The sequence below is a fragment of the Coenobita brevimanus genome, chromosome 110 (genome assembly GCF_032717465.1).
Source record: "Coenobita brevimanus isolate Jiangsu-jjx chromosome 110, ASM3271746v2, whole genome shotgun sequence".
Classification (NCBI taxonomy): Eukaryota; Metazoa; Arthropoda; class Malacostraca; order Decapoda; family Coenobitidae; genus Coenobita; species Coenobita brevimanus.
This window is the reverse complement of record NC_137063.1, coordinates 27518376-27546092: the sequence shown is the minus strand read 5'-3', so window position 1 is coordinate 27546092 and position 27717 is coordinate 27518376. Positions and strand designations below refer to the sequence as shown.

Here is a 27717-nt window from a genome sequence, read left to right as displayed (position 1 = left end):
AAATATGTTGAAAGTAATTCTAAAGTCATTTTCAGTATCGGCGCGGAAAGCGATCGTCATTCGTTTAGTCTCGGATCACGCTAGGTCGCAAAATGGGCGCCTGTTTAAACACAAACTAGCATTCATTCCATCAACTAGTTCACCAACCATTTATACTTTTACGCTGTATTTCAAAAGTTAATACTCCTTACCATGCCCCTTAATGCAAGTGTAGCTTCTGTAAAGAATAAAGGTGTTAAAAGGAGGAGTTTGCTTACACAAAAAAGGGTCAGAATATTCTGCAGTGTTTAATGATTACTGTAGGTTATTTTTTGTACTTAAATGAGCATTACTTGTACATCAAACATTAGCTTCTTGCCCATATGGGAATTATCAATATGCCAAAGATGACAATGTATTTTTTGCCTACATAAGTTTTATTTTTATTCCAAATATTACAATTAATTAATTAATTTATTTTTTTGCCTACACAGGCCTTAGTCACTTACTACAATTTAAAATGTAGGCTAGTTTCTTGTCATGGCCTTACCTGTAAATTATGCAATACAAACTATCATACATGATTAGTTTGGTTATTTTAGTATCCTTTCATCTTTTGCAGTTACGTAGGGTTGACATATGCCATATATGTTAATAATTAACAAACATACCATATGTAGACAGTTTTTGGTATGAACTGGAGATTACCCTGATGGTCCGGACAATCTGCTAATTCGGACAACCCTTCCCCCCATATAGTCCGAATGAGAGAGGTTCTACTGTAATAATAATAATAATAATAATAATAATAATACAGTACAATCCCAGCTATCCGGTATCCAGACAAACGGAATACTCAGAACAACGGGAAAATTCAAGGGCTGGTAAAAATGTCTAAGTTATAACAGTGCGCCAATTTGAATGGACCGCCAAACCGTCGTTTGATTGTGTCACGCGAGGCTGGGTGAAGTCAGACAAAGCGAGGTGAAAGCATTTCCGGCTAATGTAAATCCCTAGCAAATCCTCTTAACCACCCCTCCTCTCCCCCTCTTTCCCCTACTTGAATTCAGTCATCCTCCACACCCTCCAAAAATCACCAGTCTGCGTTTTGCCACCAGACAGTAAACAAGCTCTCTTGCTATTGTGTTCCACTGATGGACGGTAATTTGTACACTCCAAAATGCCTAAAGTGCAAACTAAACGTAAGCGTATCGTGCTTACCTTGAAACAGAAGCTGGACATATGCAACAGACTTGAAAAAGGCGAACATTATAAAACACTAATGGCTGAATATAAATGTTATTAAGAATGAAAGTTTACTTTGTTGGAAGAAAAATAAATAAATAATATGCCTGCATTTCATACATACATCATTTATTTTATTTTCTGCAAAACAGCTGAGTGGCGGGTGAGGGGTGGAGTGATGGAGGTCAAGTGGGGAAGAAGAAGAACAGTCGGAAACGTAAACAAACTCACGTGGGGGCACAGGTGTCGTGATAATTCTACAGTACAGTCTTAACACATCATCAGTTCACTAATAAATGTTCAAGCTTTTATTTCTTTATATTATTTTTCAATTTTTATGAGCACAGTACATATAATGAATACAGTAATTCGGTAAACAATGGATTGGTGCAATTTGCAGTGCGACATTGCACGCACGTCCGTTATGACCATGGTGTGTGTTTACAAGGCAGTTTTTCAGGCGGAATCATTTAGTGTAACCCCTAATGTGACTGGTGAGTACCTGAACTGTATTTACTGCTGTGATAGCCTTTGTATAGATTTGACTTGAAAATCAGAAATACGGGAAAAATCTGTAACCGGGAAGGTAAATTCCCCAAGCCACCCGGTTAACTGGGATTGTACTGTAATAATAATAATAATAATAAAACAGTCCAAAACAAAACTTGCAGAGGGCCCCCAAAATGGCATTTTACAGAATCAATATCAGCTGTCTGTGTTGAGGATATTACTGCACTGCCCTATCATATACCACATTTAGCCAGTGGTACAAGATAGGACAGTAATATCCTCAACACAGACGTCTGGTATTGATTCTATAAAATGCTATCAAGGGATGTTATGGTAAATGACTGGAAGCACCAACAACAAAGTAACCATTTCACTGTTATGAATGCATTTTAATTCATGAGGAGAGAAACAATTTTCTTTGGTTGGGGTAATTCTCAATTACGCAGCTAATGATGTACTGTACTTAGCTAGTTTATTTTACCACTAGACAAATTTATTTAAGTCAGGGAATTCCTAGCAGAAAAAGGGTGGTCTATATCTGAAAGCCATTCAAGTGAAAGTACACAAACAACTCTTGTCTATCAAAGGAAAATAAATGTAACATTCTACTTACGTCCTCCTAAACAGGGGAACAGCATGCATTGTGGTTAAAGAAAAATAATCATTTCAAAAAATGCAATAAACATACTCTAACCAGCAAAACATCACCAAACAGGAAACCTTGGCTGAAATGCGTTCCATTTATTTTCATTTATTAAATTTAAAAAAAAAAAAAAATTATTTTAGCCACAATAAAATGGAACTTATGGGTACTGTATTAACAGGTAGCAAAGGTACAAAATCAGACTCTGTATGGGCAAAACTTCCATAATTTGCTCAATTATCACACCAGGCTAATGTAACACATCAAATACTCTTTAGAAATATAAGATTTCTAAACATGGCACTCAGTATTTTAGTGAATATAATTATTCATGTCAAAAGAAATGCAATTATTTATGGCAAATGAAACAGGTTAATAAATCTACTACAATACACTCTAAAGCTGCAACAGCTATTCAGTAGTGAAACATGATGCAGGGTAAGGGATAGTTTGATGATATCCTTAACTTAATGAGATAAAGTCATCCTTCAGTATGCATCACTGGGGATATATATATATATATATATATATATATATATATATATATATATATATATATATTTATTTATTTATAAAAAAAAAAAAAAAAAAAAAAAAAAATTGAATGTGAGAAAAGGCTTCCAACAGATGCACAAGTTGGTATGAGATATGTCCTCTTTAAACCAGCACAGGAATGTGATGACCAAAATGCCATGTACAGTACTTGAATTGCAAGCTGCATGACACCTACAAGACAGGGGAAGAATGTTGCTGGATCTTCCCTTCTTTTTTGAATCTTGTCCCATATTTAAGCTGATGGGCCTTGTTCAGGATCTTGGATCTTACCATTCCCCCCTCACACAGAGAGAGAGAGAGAGAGAGAGAGAGAGAGAGAGAGAGAGAGAGAGAGAGAGAGAGAGAGAGAGAGAGAAAAAGAAAAAGGAGGAGGAGGAGGAGGAGAAAGGAAGAACAAAAAGAAGAAGAGGAAAGGAAGATGAAGATGATGAAGAAAGGAAAATGAAGAAGAAAGGAAGAAGGAAGATGAAAGGAAGAAGAAAAGAAGAAGAAAGAAGAAAAAGAGGAAGAAATGAGGAAGAAGAAAGGAAGAAGGAAGATGAAAGGAAGAAGAAGAAGAACACAAGAAGAAGAAAACAAGAAGAATAAGAAGAAAAAGAAGAAAAAGAAGAAGAAAAAGAAGAAGAAAGGAAGAAGAAGAAAAAGAAGAAGAAAGGAAGAAGAAGAAAAAGAAGAAGAAAGGAAGAAGAAGAAAAAGAAGAAGAAAGGAAGAAGAAGAAGGAAGAAGATGAAGAAAGGAAGAAGAAGAAGAAAGGAAGAAGAAGAAGAAGAAGAAAGGAAAAAGAAGAAGATAAAGATGAAGAAGAGGGGAGAAGAAGAAGAAAAAAAGGAAAAAGATAAAGAAGGAAGGAAGATGAAGAAGAAAGGAAAAAAGAAGAAAAGAAAAAGATGAAGAAAGAAAAAAAGAAGAAAAGAAAAAGATAAAGAAGGAGAGAGGAAGAAGAAGAAAGGATGAAGAAACGAAGAAGATAAAGAGGAAAGGAAGAAGAATGGAAGAAGAAAGGAAGAAGAATAGGATGAAAAGAAGGAAGAAAAGAAAAAGGATGAAGAAGAAAGGAAGGAGAACAAGATGATGAAAGAAGAAAGGAAGAAGTAGAAAGAAAAAAGAAAAAGAAAGGAAGAAGAACAAGAAGAATGGAAGACGAAGAAGAAAGGAAGAGGAGGAGAGAAGGAAGAAGTAGAAGAAAGGAAGAAGAAGAAAAGAAGAAGAAAAAGAAGGAGAAGAAGATGGAAGAAGACAGGAAGAAGAAGAAAGGACGAAGAAGAAGAAGAAGAAAGGAAGAAGAAAAGAAAAAAGAAAAGAATAAAAAAGAAAAAAAGATGAAGGAAGAAGAAGAAGAAGAAGAACTTTATGCTACACATCTTTAATTGTTTCATTTCCTTCATAAAGGCTCAAACATGCTTGCATGTGTTAGCCTCTGTCACCTAATAACGGCTCTCCATGCTGCCTGATCTCTAGCAGCCTCACTATTCAGTCCTTTATTCTTGAGGTCACACTCAATGGCCTTGTCCTAGGTCTTTTTCGGTCTGCCTCTCACAACCCTATCCCAAACGTTGACACCCTCACTTTCTGCACCCACCTGTCATCCCGAATCCTCTCCACATGCCCAAACCATCTCAATCTACCTCTCCTCATCACAACAACAATACACTCCAGTCCCAACCTTCCTCTTAACTTTTCCATTACAAACCTAGCCCCCTCAGGCATCGCGTTTAAGGACGCAGTGCACATCCACCTAATCATTGACATTTCTGCACATTTGAGCCTGTGAATATCTTCTTCCTTTACTGCCCAGGTCTCACTTAACAAACAGCATTACACTCCAAACACATGCTACACACTAAGATCCCTTAGCACTGAGGGAGAACCGTCTCAATGTCAGGAGAGGAAGCGGTTCCCTGAATGTCTTCCAACCACTTCTCACTCTTGCCACAGAGCTAGCTCCAGCCCCACCTCCAGCACATAGCCTAACATGTCTTCCAAGTAATAACACTCCACACACTTGAGTGACTCACCAGCAAGATCAATCCTATCATGCCTGACCACCTCCACTTGCTCTCCCCAACACACCGCACACATGAAATCAGCATTATCTCTCAGTCCACCTCTAATATCACTACATCTCTTATGCATCCACTTATCACAAACACTGCACAAGATGGAATTACTTCCCACGCCCTTGTGACAAACCGCACGTGGTCACTTTCTTTCTCTTCTTTGACGGTACTGCCACCAATCCTATATATCAAAACCTATGTTTTATCTGCATTAACTCTCATGCTGCTGTTGTGCTCCATACCATCTCATCACTTTCTAAATCTTTCTTCCACCTCATGTTTAATATCTGCAATCAATACCAAATCATAGGCATACAACATCTCCCTTGGGAGTCCATTTCTGAAGTCAAGTGAGAAAGCTTCAAGTACCGTGATAAACAAGGGGTTCAAGACTGACCCCTAATGGACACCAACATTCATGGAAAAGTCATCACTCAAATCTCCATCCACTTTCACCTGGGTGCAAATACCCACATACATAGGGATAACCACTCTAACCAGACACTCCTCAATCCCAAGCTATTTCACCGTCCACTTCACCACCTCCCTAGGGACTCCCTGATGCTGTAGAACAATGAATATGGCATCAGTGGTCCCTTTGCCTGGCATTTGCCCAAAATGCATCTGATCAACAATCACTTTCTTTATTCAGACCTTCTAGAACTCTCCCCATTACCTTCATTATCTGGTCCAAAAGTTTTGTGCCTCAGTAATTTCCTCTTTCCGGGGCATCGCCTTTCCCACTGTACACATTTACAATCACACTCTTCAGCCAGTCATCTGGGACAACAAACTCATATGTATATAATCAGATTTATCAAATCAGTAATTAATCCCACTTCTATATAACCTTAGGCCTTCAGCATTTCAGCAGTCAACTAACACACACTTGCCACTTTCCCCACCTGCATCCTGCCTATTGCCCTGTTCACAGCAGCAGCAGCAATCAAAGGCCGAGGGCCAAACACTTGATCCACAGACTCCAAACCTTCCCTGTTCCAAACTCCTCATTCACAAACCAGTTACAATGCTTTCTCCAGGTGTCTTTAATATCCTTACTGTTAACCACTACCTCTCCATCATTATGCTTCACACACTGCTCATCTATGAAATTCAAATCTTCAATCTTCATCCGATTTGCCGTCTTAAATACTGTATCATATTCTTTCTTTCAACACTATTTAGGTTATCCATTAAATGGCTCTAAGACCATGATTCTGTCGTGTACATCTATTTTCTAGCCCTACGTTTAGCAGCCAAGTATTACTCTTTGTTACCACACCTTTTCCATTCCTGGAAAAGCCTTCCATTTTTCCTTAACTGCAGCTTCTACACCCTCAACCCACCATCATATTGCTTTATGTGTTGGGGGGTCCCTTGGTTATCCATGCACCGAGTCAGTAACTCTCAGGAGATGGTTCTTAACCTTTTCATGCCCGTGACGTGTGTTTACAACTGCAAAGCGCTGAGTAATGCCGCCCATAACGTGGCCTATTATGTTCCATAACATCTTTATGTATTGGGATGTGGTTTACAGACCTATATGCGTACTCTGGGCCCCGTATACCTCACTGGGAAAGAAAAATAAACTCCACCCACCAACCAATGACAGCTCAGACAAGTGATGTCATCTGAAACGTCACTGCTTATCACATGGTTTTATTGGCTCCTACTTTGTACTTGGCTCTCAGTTTGTTTGGCACTCGAGGAGGTAGGATTACGTCAACAGTCATATCTTTGCATTGCCATATTGGGAATTTATTGTGATTTTTTCTGTGATTGTTTTCATGAATACACAGCCATGTCAGACAGTAGTGACAAAGATTCTGATGCATCATATGTGCCAGGGGAGTCCAGTGAGGATGATAGTACTGACAGTGAGTTATCACTAAGTGATAATGAATTATGGAGGGAAGATGACCCGACTGAGGAGAGTGGGTGGAGGTTTCTGGTGGACATTTTTGCAGACCAACAGCCAGACACCATTCCTGCCTTCAGTGACAGTGCTACCCAGCATATGATGCCTCTTACTTCTGCTTCCCCTGGGGCTGCTTTTAGTCATTTTCTTGATGACACAGTGATGTCAAAATTGTGTTCATGGATGAATGAGAGGGCTGATGTGTACTGGGGTGTGAATCCTAGTAAAGGTAAAGTACATGGTCCAAAATGGAGACCAGTTACAACTGATCAGTAGGTACAGTAGGTACAGTAGGTAAGTAAGATGTGTGCATGTAATGAATATATATGTTATACATATATTGCATTTATAAAGAAAGGGAACATATGACACTTTACTGAAGACAAAATAAGTATTTTGTTAAGTATTTTTTATGCACGTTTATGGTCAGAGGGGGGATGAGCGGGCTATGTGACGCCCTGCAGCATGGATGTGAAGGGGTTAAGAGCTCTGTACTGTTCAGTAACACTTCTGTCAATGGCTCGCTTTTCAGCCACCACTCTACTCATCTCGCTATAGAAGGCATCCCTCACTGCGTGGTTTTCAATACTTCCCTCCTAGGTGCACAGGTCCTCTTCTCCATCACCTGCTCCTTAACCCCTAAATGCCAGGCTATTTCCAATAGCCTGTTTTCAAACCTTGATACCTTGAAAACTATAGCATTTGGGGAAACAAATTAAAGACCATATTACTCACCAACTCCTCTCCTTGCACATGAAAGTATCTTCAAGTCTGTAGATTGTCATGTCAATGAATATGGACGCAATGAAGAAAAGTAATTTTTGGTGGGTGAGGCAGGATGTATTCATGCGTGTGCGCATGACCACAATTTTGGCTTCGCTCTCAATGTGTCAGCTTCTCCATTACTAAACAAACTAGACACAGTGGCATCCAAAGCATGCCCTAAGGCAATATCACTGAGTCCTTTCCTAGTATCCTCAGAAAGAGGCTTGGCAGGAGTGGACAAGGCAAAAGTGCACGTTAGGCAGGAACGGAATCAGACAAGAAGGGTTAAGAAAACATCATCTTACACCTGGCACAGTCACAGAGACGACTGAGGAATGCTTCTTTTGGCTGGCGGGAGTCTCCCTAATTTTTGGTGACGAGATCAAGCGGCAGCCACTTCAAATTGTGCCGTGAAAACAACCGCGGTACCTAATGACACCCAACAGCCTCCTGCCACCTCTTTTGCGTCCGTCAGTATACGACGCCCAGCAGTTAGGGGTTATGCATCCTGTCACTTATCATTAATCTGTGTTGCTGCGCTTCACCTTGTGCCGAACTCGTCTACTCCATCCTCGTTGGCGTCCAAAGCTTCGCCATGAGACTTACGGTTGGTAGGGCCATGTCGTAACTTGAATGCGAAGAGCCAACCTTTGGATGCCTTGAAGTCTAGGGCATCGTGAAGCCTTGCGAACTTCTCAGCAGCAGCTTTCAGCTCCGTGCCACGCACCATCACACCAGCAGCACGTTGCTGTCGATACCAAATCAACGTGGAGCGGTCGACTTCTGCATACTTGGGAGTAAATATCACCTTCCTTTCCATGTTGCGTTTGCTTTTCGACGAGAAGTCAGCCATGTACTGCATGAGTTTGTCTCGGGATCACTTGATATCAAACAAAGTAGATTGGGCCAGGTTGAATTCACAAAGGATGCATGAGGAAGACCATCCCGCATCCACCTTGTCCAATACCTTCCTCTTCTTCTCCAGAGTCAAAACCACTCTCTTCCTCTTCATAGGCGGCGGGGCCATCATCACACACATGAAGAAGAGGCACGAGAGTAGCAGGAGAGCCCGCAGCAGGTAAGGCACCACCACAAAAGCGAGCACATGGGCGTCCATGACGACGAGCATGCACACACAACGTGAGATGGGCGGTAAGTGGGGAGGATGCAGGGGTGCTCTAGCAGACAGCGGCGGAACGATGCACCAAAACACAGCTGGCCCGCGCCGCGTGCGCCAAGTTCAAAATACAGGCAGGAAAAAGTCTGATTTTTTTCACATTTTTTGTGGTTTTTGGCCCATTTTGGGAATACTGGATCCCGGGACGAAAATGTCCGGTAAGTGGGGATGTCCGGAAATTGGGCGTCTGGATATTACGGGGATTACTGTATATATATAATATATTTATTTATTTATACAAGAAAGAAGGAACCAAAGGCCTGGGGCCTGCAAACCATTCCTCCCAGGAAAAAAAACAAAATCAGTAAAAAAGAGAACCAAATTCAAGATCCCTTCATTTCGAGATGCATGGACACACTGCATTTGAAAGACTGTAGATCATAAGAAGTATGAAATACAGAGAGAGGAAGACAGTTCCAGAGTTGACCTGTTGCATAAATCAAGGACTGAGAGTAATGGTTAACTCTTGCATTAGAGTGTTGGACAGAAGAGGGATGAGAGTTTTTTGCTAGACGGTTGCTACGTGCCCATCGTACACGTGGAGGGATGCAAGCAGATAGTTCAATGGAGCAGCGACCATTGAAGTAGCTATAGAAAAGAGATAAAGATGCGGTAGTGTGGCGAAGAGACAGAGGTTGAAGGGAGCCAGTAAGAGAAGGAGAGTTGATGAGACAAAAAGCCTTTGACTCCACCCTGTTGAGAAGAGCTGTATGTGGGAAGCCTCCATACACATGAGAGTTGTACTCTACACAGGAGCAAATAAAACCCATGTATAAAGTCAGCAACTGGGTTGGAGTAAAGAAGGTATGGAGTCGGCTTAGCACACCTAATCTCTTGAAAGCAGATTTTACAGGAGATGCAATAATTTATGATCTTTCCAAGATAAGTCCTAAGTGAATGAAACCCCAAGCATGTTCATGGATGATGCAGGATTGAGCTGGATATTATTAAACATTAGTGGGTACTCCTGTGGAAGATTGTGTCAGGTTGATAGGTGTAAAAACTGAGTTTTTGATGCATTAAAAACAACCAGATTATTTTTACCCCAGTCAGAGATACAAGCCAAGTCAGACATTAGGTGTGCCATAGCCTCATCCCTTGTTTGTTGAAGCAACTGCTGAGATGGACTTTGCAGGAACCGAATGGAAAGGTGAAGGGTGGAATCATCAGCTTACGAGTGGATAGGGTTAAATGTACAGCTCAGAAGGTCATTGATGAATAAAAGGAAGAGAGTCGGTGATAGGACAGAGCCCTAAGGAACACCACTGTTGATGGATCTAGGAGAAGAAGGATGGCCGTCTACAACAGCGGCTATAGAATGACCAATAAGGAAGCTATAGATGAAGGCACAGATAGAAGGATAGAAACCGTAAGGGGGCAGTTTGGAAATTAAAGATTTATGCCAGACTCGACTGAAAGCCTTTGCGATGTCAAGTGCAATGGCAAAGCATTCACCAAAGTCCCGAAAGGAGGATGACCAGGAGTCTGAAAGGAAGGTGAGAAGATCACCAGTGGAGCGTCCCTGACGGAACCCATACTGATGATCAGAAAGAAGGTTGTGATAGGAAAGATGCTCTATTATTTTTCATTCAAGAATTGACTCAAAAACTTTTGAGACATAGGAAGTTAAAGCAATTGGATGATAGAAGGTTTGGAACGGTCGCCCATTTTTGGGACTGGCCGAATGAGAGCAAACTTCCTGCAAGATGGAAAGGTACAAGTTGACAGACAGAGGCAAAAGAGTTTACCTAGGGAGGGTGTAAGCACAGAAACACAGTTCTAGAGGACAACAGGAGGGACTCCATCAGGCCCATATGCCTTGTTAGTATTAAGGTCAGTGATGGCAGAAAATACATCGGGTGAAGAAATTTAAATGTTAGCCATGAGGAAGTCAGTGGGCGGATATGATGGAGGAGCAGCACTGGAATCGTATAAGATGGAAATTGGAGGAGAAAGTTTGAGCAAAGAGATCTGCTTTATCAGTAGAAGAAATAGCTACAGAGCCATCATAATAGAAAAGAGGAGGGAAGGATGATGAGGTAAAATTGTTAGAAAGGTTTTTGGCAAGGTGCCAGAAGGAGTGGGAAGAATTCGAGTTGGAGAGTTGTGGGCATTTAGGATGAATGAAATTATTTCTGCAGAGCGAAGAACAGACTTAGCACTATTCCAGACAGAAACATAAGCAAGATGTGATTCAGGGTTGTATTGGTTCTGGTATTATAGGCCCTCTCCTTGTTGCGGACGACATTAGAACAAGCGTCATTAAACCAAGGCTTTCTTGCATTAGTCAGAGGATATGAGAAAGGAATGTATGCCTCTATGCTCGACAGAATAACCTCCGTAATGCACAATGCACAATTAGATGGCTCCCGTCCATGGAAGCAATAATCATTCCAGGGAAAATCAAAGAAGTACTGCCTAAGGGCCTCCCAATCCGCAGCTCCAAAGTGCCGCAGTCGACATTTCTTTGGAGGGTTCACAGGCTGTACTGGAGCAGTAGGACAGGTCAAGTTAATTAGGTTGTGATCGGAGGAGCCCAGCGGAGAGGAAAGATTAACAGTGTAAGCTGAAAGAGGTCAGGTATGTTGGAGCTCTCTCCAAGGCGGTTGGGGATACGGGTAGGGTGCTGTTCAAGCTGCTGTAGGTCAGTAAGGATAGAAAACATGGACTTATATATGTCTATCTATCTATCTATCTATAGCCCGACGCCCTAATCCCGCAAAGGGTGGCCGCAGACAAAACGCCTCCAAGTCACTCTGTCACCCACCATTTGACTACTCTCCCCCCAACTCACCCCCCCCTCCCTCATATACCTCTCAACTCCATCCCTCCACCTCATCATCGGTCTACCCCTCCCTCTTCCTCCCTCCACCTCACCTACATACACCCTCTTAGTCAGTCTTTCATTCTCCATTCTCTCCACATGTCCAAACCACCTCAGTGTATTTCTCCTAATCTTTTCAACCACATCCACATCTACCCCACAACATTCCTTCACTTCTTCATTCGTCAACCTGTCCCTCCACGTCACTCCACATGCTCCTCTCAAGTAACTCATTTCCACTGCTCTCACTCTTGACTTGTTCCCCTCTTGCAAGGTCCACGCCTCGCTTCAATACGTCAGGGTAGGGATCACAATACCATCATGCAGTGACTTCTTAACTTCCATACTCACCTCCCTATTTCTCATCACTGCTTTCAGTGTACCAACAACCTTTCTTCCCTGCTGTACCCTTTCATGTACTTCATCCCCCAAAGTTCCATCCTTACTCATCACACTACCCAAGTACTTGAATGCACTCACATTCTCCATATCCTCACCATCCAACCTCACTGCACACTCTGTGACTTCATTCCTCTCAAACACCATAAATTTACTTTTGTTTACATTAACTTTCAGCTTCCTCCTCCTACACACTATCCCAAATTCATTCACCAAACCTTGCAACTCCCATTCATCTTCACTCAACAATACTGTATCATCAGCAAACAGCAACACCGGAAGCTTCCAAATCTCACCCTCATTCATTAGGGTCACCCCCACATCCACTGCCCTACATTGCACCTCCTTTACAACCCCATCCATATATATATTAAACAGCCATGGAAACATCACACACCCCTGTTTCAGTCCCACATTGAGATCAAAGAACTCACTCAGCTCGCCATCCACTCGCACCGTAGCCCTAGTTCCCTCGTACATACTCTTCACAGCACTCAACAATTTCCCCTCCACTCCATATATTCTTAATACCTTCCACATACCTTGCCTATCTATTCTGTCATAAGCTTTCTCCAAGTCCATGAAGGCAGCATGCACTTTCCTTCCCTTCTCTAGATACTTCTCCACTAAACATCTTAGAACAAATATCTGATCTACACACCCTTTTCCCTTCCTAAATCCCCCTTGTTCTTCTCCAACTAGCTCCTCTGTCATATGCCTAACCCTATCAATGAGTATTCTACCATATATTTTACCAGTCACACTAAGAAGGCAAATACCCCTATGGTTACCACATACTTCTCTCTCCCCTTTTCCTTTGTACAGAGGAACAATTATACCTGATTTCCAGTCCTCTGGAACCCTTCCCTCTTCCCAAGCCAATCTAGACAACTTCCATATCCACTCCACAACAATCTCACCCCCATACCTAAGCATTTCACCACGCACTCCATCAATTCCTGGGGCCTTTCCCAGCTTAATCTTCTTCATCACTTCCACTACTTCCGACCTACTGATCTCTTCCTCCCTCCTCTCATCTCTTCTTCTCCCAGCCATTCCCCAACCACTTATACTCACACTGCTCTCACTCTCTACATTCAACAAATCCTCAAAGTGCTCCTTCCATCTCCTCAATTTCTCTCTCTTCTCCACCAACATTCTATTATTCCTATCTTTCACTCCCCTACTATTCCCCTTTCACACTGCCGTACTTTCTTTACCTCCTTCCAAAACAATTTCTTACTCTCCCTCCATTTCACACTCAGATTCTTCCCAAACTCTTCATCCACTTTCTTCTTACTCTCCTTCACCAGTCTCTTAACCTCCCTTCTCCTGCTCACATATACCTCTCTCTTCTCTCTCTCATCTTCTCCCCTACCTCTACTCGCCAACCATTCACCATATGCCTTCTTCTTTTGTTCCATAGCTCGTTTCACCTCATCATTCCACCATGCTGTCCCTTGCACACCCTTGCATCTCCTCCTCACTCCACAAACCGCCTCACACGCTGCGCTTATCTCTTCCGTGAATATCTTACATACGTCTTCCACCCCTTCCATCTGCTCTGGCTCATACCTTCCCAATCTTTCTTCCACTATGCTCATATACTCTGTCATTTTCTCACTATCTTGCAATTTCTCCACTCTTCTCACAGGAGCTGCTTCCTCCTGTCTTCCCCTTCGTCTCCTCAACCACTTTCTTTGCAGCTCTACTTTGGCCATCACTAAGTGATGGTCCGAGACTCCATTCCCCCACCCTCTCCACAATCTTGCATCCAGCACTTGTCTTCTCATTCGCTCATCCACACACACGTTGTCTATCACTGCCTTTCATTCAACAAGTTCACCATCCATCCTCCTCATTACTCTCCATGTATACCGGTGGATCATCTTATGACGAAAGTAGGTGTTGGCTATTGCCAACACCTTACCAGCACAGATGTCCACCAAAGCACTACCATTCCCATCTACTTCAGCTGGCACACCCCACTGACCAACCACTCCATCCACTCGTACATTCCCAACTTTGCCATTCATGTCTCCAATCAACAGCAATCTCTCGCTCCTCTCAAACTTGTCCATACATGCTTCTACTCTCGCCCAAAACTCATCTTTCACTCTTGCCACTCGATCCTCTGTTGGAGCATACACACATACAATCGCCCATGCTTGTATGCCTACTTTCATCCTCACCCATACAATCCCTGCACCCACTGTTCCATACTCTCTTATATTCTCCTTTCACTTCTTGCTTATCATCAGACATACTCCCTCTCTTGCCCTCTCATTCTCACTGACTCCTGCACATATACCTACACACACATATATATATATATATATATATATATATATATATACAGTATGTACCCCTAGCACACGCCTATATGGGCGGCAGAGGACGTTGCGTACTAGGAATTTGCATACTGTGAATACATAAACTTATGGGAAAAATTATGTTTGGGCGGCACCCCCCATCATGGGCAACCCTTGAGACGCCTTTCAGACGTAAGTATTGTACTATACAGGGATACTATCTAAGACATTTTACCTGAGATAAAGTAAACCAACAAGATTATGGCTTTACTAGGTAAATCAACAAGAATATGGCTGCTTACCTTTACCCAAGAGGACAACAGGCATGATGGAGATAAGAAGAGGATCCGAGGCAGGATGAGGCACCTAGAGTGCATGTCCTGCATCACCCACCACACCACTCGACACACCAACTTCCTCACCACATTCGTCACCAGCAGTTTCGACACTTTCACTACCTAATGCACTCACTTCATTCATAAACACTTCAAAGTTTATTTCTGGCACCTCAGGCATCGAATAAGCCTCTTGATCCTCCTCAAGATATGGTTTTTCTGAAGTTGAGTGATTCCTCACTTTGTTCAAGCCGAAGGAAACGGGTGATGAGGGTTTGCTTCTATCTGTTTACTTTCTGGCTGTGCTTGTCGGTGTAGTAGCGGAATGTTCTGTCCAGTGAAGACATCACCTCCTCCACCCGCAACTGAGAGCGTTCAATGTCCTTGAATTCTTCACTGAATTTATTGAGCACACAGTATCCTGCTGATCTCGATCACGGTCAAATCTTCACTCTCCATCACTGGTGTTGCTGCCTTTTCTGCTGCTATCGCCTGCTCAAGGTGGGAGGAGCATAGGCAACCGTTATCACTTCTCGGGGGGGCAGTGTCGCGTATTTGGGGTAACCTCGGATATGGGCCACTCTTCGCTCCATTTAAAAGAATCGCTTATACAGAGGATCATGTCACTGTTTGGCAGTCAAGTATTTTTTAGAGTATAAACACCTTTAACTTATTGTAAAACGTTACATTCACATGTGTATACAGTATACTCAGATTTTATTATTAGAAATACCCAGGCTCAAGAAAAAATTTAGGGTTTGTTTATAACTGGCCATGTGATGGTCTGGAGGTTTAGCGGTATAGCAGTTTAGCAATTTAGCATCTAGCATATACCCTGCTTTAGCAGGCTAACATAATCACTGGTGAACTCCCTGCTAACCTTCTGAAAGCAGTCATGATCACTTTGCTTGCCATCCACTCAGTAACTAGTAAGGGAATCATACTGGAGATGATGGCTAGCATGATATTTGAGTCACTGTAATAGATGTCTGTCTCATATGGAAATTCAATAACCCTTGTTTGGCTGGCTTCTCTTACTGATATTTTGTTTCATTCAAGAGACAAGAATATAATAGATGGAAACAGTTTTATATTACCGTTACTGAAAAATTGGAAAAACAACTGCAACATTAGACAGTACTGTCTGAAATTACAGCTTTTTAGCAGTTTATCAGTTTAGCACCTAGCATTCCCCCAACTCTCAGAACATGATCACAGAACCCCTTGCTAAACTTCAGAAAGGCAATAATGATCACTTGCTATCCAATCATTAACTAGCAAGGGAATCATATTGGAGATGTTGGCTAGCATGACTTTTGCTGAGTCATTGTAACAGGTGTCTGTCTCATATGGAAATTCAAAAACCCTTGTTAGGTTGGCATCTGTTACTGATATTTTGTTTCATTCGATAGAAGAGCATCATAGAAGGAAGCAGTCTTATATTACTGTTAGTGAATGTGGGAAAAACAGAAATACAGTAATACTTCCCAAAATTACAGCATTATTAGCGGTTTAGCAATTTAGCTCCTAGCGATATGGAAATTCGACCACCCCATGTTAGGCTGGCTTCTGGTAATTTTAGGATACATAAAATGGTGTAAACGTTCCTTGTAATTGATTTTTTAAAACATGGTTGTGTTGTCTGTGATTCTAAAATTCAGTACATGCAGGCATTTGAAGACATGCAGGCATTTGTTTTGGAGATATAGTATATTCCTTCACTTAATGGCCTTTGTATTTTCTTAAATGAATGAAAGAACGGGTTGGGTTTTAATGAGTTTTGTTTTTTAAGTTCATTTCACGAAAAATAATACTTATCTTAATATACTGATACATATTTAGTGTACTCTAACAGAGATTAACATCACGTCTCAAATTATTGTACGAAAGGAATCTGACACTTCGGACTTCATAAACAAACCAGTAGTGTTAAGATGGCGTCATGGTATGGAGTAACATTTTATAAGGAAGGGGTTGTTTGTTTGTTTTCTTGTCTTGTACCCTTCTTTTACATAAAAACAAAGATACCAATATATATATATACAGTACTGAAGAGAGAGAGAGACTAATGTGTTAAGGTAGTGTCATGGAATGCAGTAACATTACGTAAGGAAGGGGTTGTTTGTTTTCATATCTTGTACCCTTCTTTTACATAAAAATACAGAAACCAAAGACAGATATACAGTACTGAATAGAGATTCTGAAAGATGAGTGTTTATTTTAGTGAAAAATATTCATATCAAGCAACCTTTCTGTAGTCTTGGTCAAGACATACAGTACTGTACTTTTTTTTCTCAGAACTTCCCTTTCAGAATTAGAGTGCGTCTTTCACACTGCAGCATCTAGCATGCCACGAAATATGGTATATATATATATATATATATATATATACGTGGAATGTAAGAGGAGTGAATGACGAGGTGAAAGAGAGAGAGATTGTCCAGATGCTTCTGGGTGCAAAAGTGGATGTATGTGGAATGACTGAAACAAAATGGGGAGGAGAAACTGTGAGAGAACGGGAGTATGGATGGGGTATATGTGCAGGAATAGGTGAGAATGAGAGGGCAAGAGAAGGAGTATGTATAGTTGTGAGTAAAAGATGGAAGAAGAGCATAAGACAGTATGGATCAGTTGGGTCGTGGATTGTGTGGGTAAAGTTGAAAGTTGGAATACAAATGTGGGCGATTGTGTGTGTGTGTATGCGTCAATGCAAGATCGTGCTAGCAGAGTGAGAGAAGAGTTCTGGACAAATGTGGAAGTGTGCATGGAAAAGTTTGGAAGGAATGAGAGTGCGTTTTTGATCGGTGATATGAATGGTAAAGTAGGGAATGTGAAGGTGGATGGAAATGTTGGTGAGTGGGATGCGACTGCTGCGATAGATGAGAATGGTAGTGCGTTAGTGGACATTTGTGCTGGAAGGGGGTTGGTGACAGCCAATACCCTCCTCAGGGATAAAATGATCCACAGGTATACATGGCGAGTGATGAGAAGGGTCGATGGTGAACTGAATGAAAGGAAGGCAATGATTGATTATGTGTGTGTGGATGAAAGGATGCGAAGATGTGTAAATGGATGTAAGAGCTTATAGAGGTTGGGGGAGTGTACTTTCTGACCACTACTTGGTGGTGGCCAGAATTAGGATACAAGTACGATGGAGGAATAGAAGAATGGAAAGACGAGAGGAAGGAGTAGTTGCAAGGAGAGTGGAAAGGTTACAAGAGGATGGGAAAAAGGCAGAGCATAAGAGAGAAGTGGAGGAACAATTGGGCAATTATGAATTGGAACAGATGGGGGACGTGGAAGGTGTGTGCAGGATATTTACAGAAGAAATATGTGCAGCATGTGATGTGGTGTGTGGGAGGAAGGGAAGACGGAGTGGGGTGCAAGGAACAGCGTGGTGGAATGAAGAGGTGAGACAGGCTGTGGCACAAATGAAGAAAGCATACAATGAATGGATGAGAAATAGGGGCGTGGAAGAAGTTGAGAGGCGGAAGAGAGAGTTAAATGTAGAAAGAAAGAGAGAGGTGAAAAGATTAGTAAGAGAGAGTAAGAAGAGAGTGGATGAGGAATTTGGAAGGAATTTGAGTGTAAAGTGGAGGGACTGTAAGAAAATGTTCTGGAAAGAGGTGAAAAGAGTAAGACAGGGTGGAAGTGAAGTTAGCAGGGGAGTGAAAAATAAAAATGGTAGATTACTAGTGGAGAAGGGAGAAAAAGTGAGCAGATGGAGAGAACACTTTAAGGAATTGTTGAACATTGAGGATGGAAGTAATGCGAGTATATGTGGCTGGGGAATGGCTGGGAGGAGGGAGGTGAGAAGACAGGAAGATATCAGTAGGATAGAAGGTGTGGAAGCAAAGAAGAAAGTTAAATCGGGGAAAGCCCCAGGAATTGATGGAGTGTGTGGTGAAATGCTGAAGCATGGGGGAGAGATAGTAGTAGAATGGATGTGGAAGATGTGCAGATTGGCCTGGGAGGAAGGTAGAGTCCCGGAGGATTGGAAGTCAGGTATAATTATTCCCTTGTACAAAGGAAAAGGGGAAAAAGAAGTGTGTGGTAATCATAGGGGTATTTGTCTTCTTAGTATAATAGGAAAAGTGTATGGTAGGATACTTATTGACAGAGTTAGAGAAAGAACAGAGAAATTAGTTGGAGAAGAACAGGGAGGCTTTAGGAAGGGAAGAGGTTGTGTACATCAGATATTCATTCTAAGATCTTTAGTGGAAAAGTTTCTAGAGAAGGGAAAGAAGTTGTATGCGGCTTTCATGGATTTGGAGAAAGCATATGACAGGGTGGATAGACAAGGATTGTGGAAAGTGTTAAGAATATATGGAGTAGATGGGAAGTTGTTGAATGCTGTGAAGAGTATGTATGATGGTGCGAAGGCTGCAGTGCGTGTGGATGGTGAACTAAGTGAATTTTTCTCTTTGAAAGTTGGGTGGAAACAGGGATGTGTCATGTCTCCATGGTCGTTAAATCTGTACATGGATGGGGTAATAAAAGAGGTACAAGGTAGGGTAGTGGATGGTGGAGTGGCCCTGGTGAGAGAGGATAGTGTTTGGAAACTCCCTGTACTGTTGTTTGCAGATGATACAGTGCTGTTGAGTGAAGACGAAGGGGAGCTGCAAGGTTTGGTGGATGAGTTTGGGAGAGTGTGTAAGAAACGGAATCTAAAGGTGAATGTAGGGAAGAGTAAAGTGATGGTCTCTGAGAGAGGTGAAGTCAGTGAATGTGCAGCGAGGTTGGATGGTGAGGAATTGGAAAATGTGAGTACGTTTAAGTACTTGGGTAGTGTGATGAGTAAGGATGGAGGTTTGGAGGGTGAAGTGCTTGAAAGGGTACGGCAGGGAAGAAAGGTTGCTGGTTCTTTGAAAGCAGTGATAAGAAACAGGGAAGTGAGCATGGAAGTGAAAAAGTTACTACATGACAGTATTGTGATACCAACTCTAACGTATGTAAGTAAAGCTTGGACATTGTTGGAAGGACACAAGTCAAGAGTGAGAGCAGTGGAAATGAGTTATTTAAGAGGAGCCTGTGGAGTCACATGGAGAGACAGGCTGACGAATGAGGATATAAAGGAGCGTTGTGGAGTGGATGTGGCTGTGATAGGAAGTGTTATGAGGAACACACTGAGGTGGTTTGGCCATGTGGAGAGGATGGAGGGTGAAAGACTGACGAGGAGAGTGTATGTGAGTGAGGTGGAGGGGGGAAGAGGGAAAGGGAGGCCGAGGATGAGATGGAGGGATGGGGTGGAGAGGTATATGAGAGAGGGGGGGGTGAGTTGGGAGCAGGGAGGTGAAATGGCAGGGGACAGGACAACGTGGAGGCGATTTGTTTGTGGCCACCCCAAACGGGATTCAGGCGTCTGCCAATAGATAGATAGATAGATATATATATATATATATATATATATATATATATATATATACATACACCCACTGCAAATTGACTTAGGACCTACACACAGAATTGCTATGGAACAGTTGTCTGTCTTTGCTTTGTGCTGCCACCTCTACCAAGAGAATTTTTTGGGCAAAGAAGTAACTGGCTACTCCCCTGGTGTTGGTGGGAGGTGGTGAAACACTCAGCACATCAGTGCTTGCCCAGAAGCAAGAGTGGGAGTATAAGTTCCTGTCGCTCCCAGCTTGCACTTACCTCGTTTTCGTATGCATTACTGTTTGCCCTGTTATTTTCCTAGAGTCGAGTTGTCATGCCTGGAGAGTACTGCTCCAGGGATGAGAGGGTCCATATCATTGCATGGACACAGGATAATGTCCCTATCAACACAATTTGTGAATGTACTGGATGCGCAAATTCGACTGTCATGAAGATTCTTGCTGCAGCCACCTGATGTCGTACCAGAGCACAAGCATGGCGGTGGAAAGAAGAAGACAACTTCCAGAGGTACAAATATGCTTCTGAAGAGGGAAGTAATAAAGAATCCTCGACTGACAGAAGAATTAACAGAATGCACCCCCAGTTGTTACGAGACATCTCAATTTGAACTATCCAACACCGATTGCAGAAGGAGCTGGGTTTGCCAAGCCGCACCACAGCCAAGAAAACGCTTCTCGCTGACCGCATGAAGAAGCAGCGCATTCAGTTTGCAAAGAAGTATGCACACTGGACACTGGATCAGTGGAGAAAAGTTATGTTTTCCGATGGAAACACATTTCAAGTGTTCCGGGTGTGTTCTGCCAAGGTTCATTGCCCTGGCTCCTGTAGTCGATATGATCCTGCTTACGTGGTGCTGACTGTTAAGCACCAACAATCAGGGGTGTTTCTCAGGTGAAATGGGAAGGGGAGGCCTCTGCTTTCTTCCTATGAACTTGATGATGAATGGTAGCCAGTACATTCAAGTTCTGAAAGCTCATTTGTTAAACTTTTTTGCTATTCATGGGTGCGACTTTTTCATGCATGATTCAACTCCATGTCACAAGTCAAGAAAGGTGGCAAAATTGCTTCAGGATAATCGAACTGAGGTCCTCGATTGGCCTGGCAACAGTCCGGATCTAAATCCGATAGAAAACTGCTGGGCAAAGATGAAGAAAATCATGGCAGAGAAGAAGACACCCAATCTGGACAACCTCAACTCTTAACTGACAAATGTTTGGTGCAAAAGAAATGTCCTTAGATTACTTCAGAGATCTAAGTGATTCCATGCCAAAATGCATCCAACTGGCCCTGAAAAACAAGGGAAACATGATTTCATATTAACAAATGGCATTTCATGAACAAACATTGTGATATACAATGATTTCTTTGTTTTTTGATACCTTGCGGGGGGAGGTCCTAAGTCAATTTGCTGTAGCTGGAGAGAGAGAGAGAGAGAGAGAGAGAGAGAGGTATATACTGTATGTATATATATGTATAGTATATCTATCCATCCATCATCTAATCCTACACTGTCCCATCAGGAGCGTAGGAGCTCAGGGCTGGGCAATTGGTCCCGACATTTAAGATGAGAGTGACCAGCCTCACTCATCCTTGAGTGGCATTACATGAGCAATAAACCCCAACCACCTCTTGGATATAAACTTTCACCAGCTCAATCCAACTGGAGCACCGTAATTACCCACTAAACCACCAGGCACCATAATTTGGTTATATGGTTACCACCCAGCATAGTAAATGGTTTCCTGGTGTACACAAAACCATTTGGCTTGTCACTCAGTGTAGAGTCCCCCACAGGCAGAAGAGGAAAGAATGAAGGAAAGAAAGACAGAAGATGGAATGTAAAGTTACCCATAGGCAGAAGGACAAGGAAAGAATGGGAAAAAGAAAGACATAAGAGGATGGAAGGAAAGTAGGATGGAGGAAAGGAAAGGGCAGACACCCGAGAGCAGCACTACATCGAGTGAGTGGATGGTAAGCACCCCCACCTGCCACTAATATATATATATATATATATGTAGGTATACCGTATATACATACAGGCATACCCCGGTTTAATGATTTAATTGGTTATGTAAAACCCCATCGTCAGGCAGGGTATTGTATATTGGGGTACTTTTAACATTTATTTCAATGTGGACTAATTACCAGCCTTGGGTATCCCCCCAAACCAAGTCCAAAACCCACCCAGATGAGCCCCAGAACAGGTTTAAAAGCAATCTAAATGGCCTAACAGCTGTCAAGGAAACTAAACTAAGCCCAACACCTGTAAATAACTCACTAAAACCAACAATTCAAACATGAATATCGTCAAATATAAATCTGGAAAAAATCAAGCTTAGTAAACTGTACCTCAAAATGACAATGTCCCACATATGGCTAAAACACGTTAATCGAAGTCTTAAAACAGTTATTAAATCCACCTAAACACACAATTTTAGTCTAAAATATCATCAAAATCAGTAAAACAAAAACCCATCATTAAACCAGGGTTCGGCCATCGTTAGGCAGGGTATGGTGCAACTTCTACCCCCATCGTTATGCCTTGTAAGGTAACCCTACAACTCCAAAAACATGTAAGGTAACCCGGGGTCTGCCAGACCCTAATCTTTAGATAATCACCAAAAATACAATGCTTTTATTCAACCAATCACTTGTACACAATTTCTGTGGCCCTTTTCCTTCAATTTGGTGCAAAATGTATGAAAATACAAGTGACGAAATATTGTATGGAAAATTAAAATTAAAAACATTGACATATTTTATACCAACTGAAATTAGTGGCTGCCATACCAAAACTGAAATGTTCCACCAGTTTTCTATCAATGCCTGCTGTTGACCAATGGCTAATGTATCTTTAAGAAGAAAGAGTATGGGAGATATATATGGAAGATATATTTGACTCAATTGGATACGTTTATGTGAAGCTACAGAATGTGGTGAATGTTTTTGGCATATCCGATAAAGCCAGGATTCCAGGGGCTGAATGATGAGTGAGTGGGAGCGTGACCCATTGGACTGGGCAAGTTTGGGCTGTCTGGACATTGCTACTCCTTACCCTGGCCTTGGGTGGGAAAGGAGGTCCAGATTAAAAAAAAAAAAAAAAAAAAAAAAAAAAAAAAAAAAAATCACAGGTTAGGTAACCTGGGGTCCACTGGACCCCAAAGGCCCTTTAGCACAAAAATAGAGCCAGATCCCAAACTGACCCCATCACCTTCCTAAACTAGTCTACTAGTCAGGAAGGCAGAGGGAAAACCAGATCCCAAGACCTTATAGTAATATATGGAAAACACAAGGGAAAATAGCTTGGGGCTCAATAGACTAGAAATTACCTTATAAGGGTCAAGCCGCGGTATCGCACCTTGGGGTATCGTATATTGAGGTATTACTGTATTCAGATGAAGATTACAATCACATGCCCACATAAAGTTTTGTTGCTGTCCTCCTGAAAACCTTGGTACAGTACTTGCAAAATCAGTTGAAGACTTCGTCTTCACATGGTTTCAGCTTCATAAATTATGTTTTTCAATAACTAACAATCTGTACATTCTCTTCAGCACTTGCCACATGAAACATTAATCCCTTTGCTAACTAAATGATGTTTCAAATTCAACATGCAGCAAGACTTCTAATATCATGTGATGAATGCTACTAGACCACTTGTCATTTTATGCATTCTAGTAATTTCTTCAGTATTTTACTCAGTAAATCATATAGAGAAAACTGGTTTAATAATCAATAATTGCAATAATGAAGAGTTTATATACTAGTCATCACTAAATATCATGGTAGGGAATTTAGAAAATACAGTATGTGACTGTGAGGCTGGAAGAAGCTGACCGAGTTCCTCATTAAATTACCCAGTGATCACTGGCAACTCCTCAGTTTGTGAATGCTGCCACTAATTCGTGATTGTAAACCTTTCCTAATAACATACATCATTTACATCTTTAAATGCAAAATAATGGTATGAAAAACTTTCATGATGCAATCACTGGTAATACTGTATATCAGTACATCACCTTCATTTATACCATGTCAAAGTACAATAGGTATTAATTCATTCTGAAGCTTAATTAAACAGTATTATGCAAAAATATTTATAGCTCACTAGCAACTTAGGAACAAAACTCATTAAGTAAGGAAAACCTGTCTCATCAACTTTAAAAAAAAAAGAGAGGGGGGGGGGCCTCACCTTGAGTGTTTTGCTGAGATATTTGTGGAGCTCGGAGCCCTTGACGTTGTCAATCTTTGAGAAATGATTGAGGATGGTGGTGCCGTAGACCTTACAGAGAGTGTATATTACCGTTTTGATTGTGCGCAATGGTGTGTCTGACGGACGCTCACTCCACGTACTGACTGGGTAAGCCTGTTGGGTACATCATGGGTATCACTATCTGGTATAAAGCACTCTCTCTCTCTCTCTCTCTTGCTCTCAATTTTTTCTTTTTTAACTGATTTTGCTGTCAACTATAAAAAAAAATTATGAGAAAGATTCCTATCAAACTTCAATTGTAATTTACAATACTGATTTAACAGTTTCTCAATATTTACAGCACCAACTGCATGAAAAACACTCTGACATTTTAGAAGAAATCCGTGACACATAACATAGACTGTCTGTAGGCTATGATACAAATTCAACATCACTGCCTGGCAGTGTGATGTACAGGTAAGGCTCAAGGGAACCATAGTCTCAGCCCTGTTCAGCCAGGTTCCCACACCCTCTGCCTTGTCCTGCCACCATTTACAAAAATTCTCCCCCCCCCCTCTCTCTCTCTCTCTCTCTCACAGTAATAGTAGTAACAGACATGGGTGTGGAGTATTCCCCCTCATCCCCCACCAACTTTCTGTGGACATTACCACTATTTTTTTTATTTTTATTTTTTCATTTTAAATGCAAGGAAGAACGAACCAAAGGTCAGGACCCCAAAAACTGTTACATCCAAGAAAAAACAAAAACAATAAAACACAGAGCCAAATTCATGATATGTTCATTTTGAGATGCCTAGCCACACTGCATTTGAAAGACTGGAGATCATGGGGAGTAGGAAATACAGACAGGGAGACAGTTCCTGAGTTGACCTGTTGCATAAATGAAGGACTAGGAGTAACAGTCAACTCTTGCATTAGAGAGATGACAAAAAAGCGATGAGTTTGTTGCTAGATGGGTTTATGCATCCGTCGTGGTGGTGGAGGGGTGCAAGAAGCTAGTTCAAAGGAACGGTGACCACTGAGGTCGCAACAGAAAGGCGATAAAGATGCAAAAGTGCAGCGAAGAGAAAGAGGTTTGAGGAAGTCAGTAAGAGGAAGAGAGTTAATGAGATGAAAAGCCTCTGACTCCACCTTGTTGAGATAAGCTGTATATGGGGAGCCTCCCCATACATGGGCATTATACTCTACACAGGGGAGAATAAAACCCATGGATAAAGTCAACAACTGTGTAGGGGTAAAGAAGGTACGGAGTTGGCTTAGCACACCTAATCTCTTAGAAGCCGATATTACAAGATACGTAACATGATCTTTCCAAGACAAATTCCAAGAAATTCCAATCCTCTGGAACACTACCTTCCTCCCAAGCAAACCTGCACATCCTCCACATCCATTCTACTACTATCTCTCCCCTATGCTTCAGCTTTTCACTACACACTCCATCAATTCCAGGGAATTTCCCTATTTTGATTTTCATCCTTACTTCCAATACTTTCATCCTACTGATCTCTTCCTGCTTTCTCACCTCCCTCCTTTTCCCACCCACTTATACTCACATTACTGTACTTTCATTCTCTATGTTTTACAGTTCCTTCAAGTGTTCTCTCCATCTGCTAACTTTTTCTCCCTTCTCCATTATCAGTGTCTCAGTTACACAGAGAGTAGGCCAGCATGCTCTCCAGTACAAATTTCTCTATCTACACCAAACTTCATGCACAGTACACACTACACTTCATTTTCCAAAATTCAAAAAATGGCGTCTCATCACCAAGCCTCGGAGTCCCCAAGGGGGGGGGGGGACCATAAATGCCCCCACCATCCGCCCCTCTCTCGGTGACGACTCGAGGTGCCTGGAACCACTGTCTGACTCTCTTCTTCTTCATTTCTGCAACATTCGCAGCCTTTCCTCTAACTTTCGCTCTGTTGAGCACCACCTCTCCTCCTCTAAACCTCACCTTTTTCTAACTGAGACTCAGCTGTCTGAGGCAACTGAAAGCAAACCCTTTTCTGTATCCTCCTACTCTCTCTATACTCATGTCAAAGCCAAAGGTGGCTGTTGTGTATATATATACGCAACGACTTATCTTGCTTTTGTGTTCCTGAACTCGATTCTTCTGAATTCTCTATACTCTGGCTTTGGCTTTCCTGTCATTCTCTGACTAAATATATCTGTGCTGTTTACTCATCCCCTAATTCTACTGACTATCAAAAATTCTTCGACTATCTTACTTCTACGATGGAACACATTCTACCCATTTCTCCTTTCTCTGAAATCTCCATTCTAGGAGATTTCAATGTTCACTACCACCTTTGGCTCTCCTCTCCTTTCACTGATCCACCTGGTGAACAAGCCTACATCTTTTCTATCCTTAATGACCTAGAGCAGCTTGTACAGCACCCTACCCGTATCCCTGACCGCCTTGGAGAGAGCTCCAACATACTTGACCCCTTCCTCACAACTAATCCTTCTGCTTACTCTGTTAATCTTTTCTCTTCGTTGGGCTCCTCCGATCACAACCTTATCACCTTAACCTGTCCTATCACTCCGGTACGGCCTGTGGACCCTCCAGGGAAACGTAGTCTGTGGCATTTAGGAGCCGCGGACTGGGAGGCCCTCAGGCAGTACTTCTTTGATTTTCCCTGGAATGATTATTGCTTCCATGGCCGTGAGCCATCTGAGTGTGCCTTGCGCATTACGGAGGTTATTCTCTCTGGCATGGAAGCATACATTCCTTTCTCATATCCTTTGACTAATGCAAGAAAGCCTTGGTTTAATCACGCTTGTTCTAATGCTGTCCGCAACAAGGAGAGGGCCTAAAAAAGGTACCGGAGCCAAACCACCCCTGAATCACATCATCTTTACGTTTCTGCCCGGAATCGTGCTAAGTCTGTTCTTCGCTCTACTAAAAATAATTTCATACATACTAAATGCTCTCAACTCTCCAACTCGAATTCTTCCCACTCCTTCTGGCACCTTGCCAAAAACCTTTCTAACAACTTTACCTCATCATCCTTCCCTCCTCTTTTGTACTCTGATGGTTCTGTAGCTATTTCTTCTACAGATAAAGCAGATTTCTTCGCAGACCTTCTCCTCCAATTCCACCTTAGACGATTCCGGTGCTGTTCCTCCTTCACTTCCCCCCTCTGACTTCCTCATGGCTGACATTAAAATTTCTTCAGCTGATGTATTTTCTTCCATCACTGGCCTCAGTACTAACAAGACTGGCCTCAGTACTAACAAGGCATATGGGCCTGATGGGGTCCCTCCTCTTGTTCTCAAGAACTGTGCTTCTGTGCTTACACCCTGCCTTGGCAAACTCTTTCGCCTTTGTCTGTCAACTTTTACCTTTCCTTCTTGCTGGAAGTTTGCTCTCATTCAGCCAGTCCCAACGAA

The 27717-nt window shown here is 42.0% G+C and overlaps 1 protein-coding gene across 1 annotated transcript in view; it reads right to left on the bottom strand.

The window, feature by feature from the left end:
* Window positions 1-27717, bottom strand: part of msps (msps cytoskeleton-associated protein 5) — a 608635-nt gene that overhangs the window by 81756 nt on the left and 499162 nt on the right. Inside the window, exon 31 of the mRNA XM_080286226.1 lies at window positions 24307-24480. Coding sequence (XP_080142352.1) covers window positions 24307-24480 — 174 coding nt within the window. The remainder of the gene's footprint in view (window positions 1-24306; window positions 24481-27717) is intronic.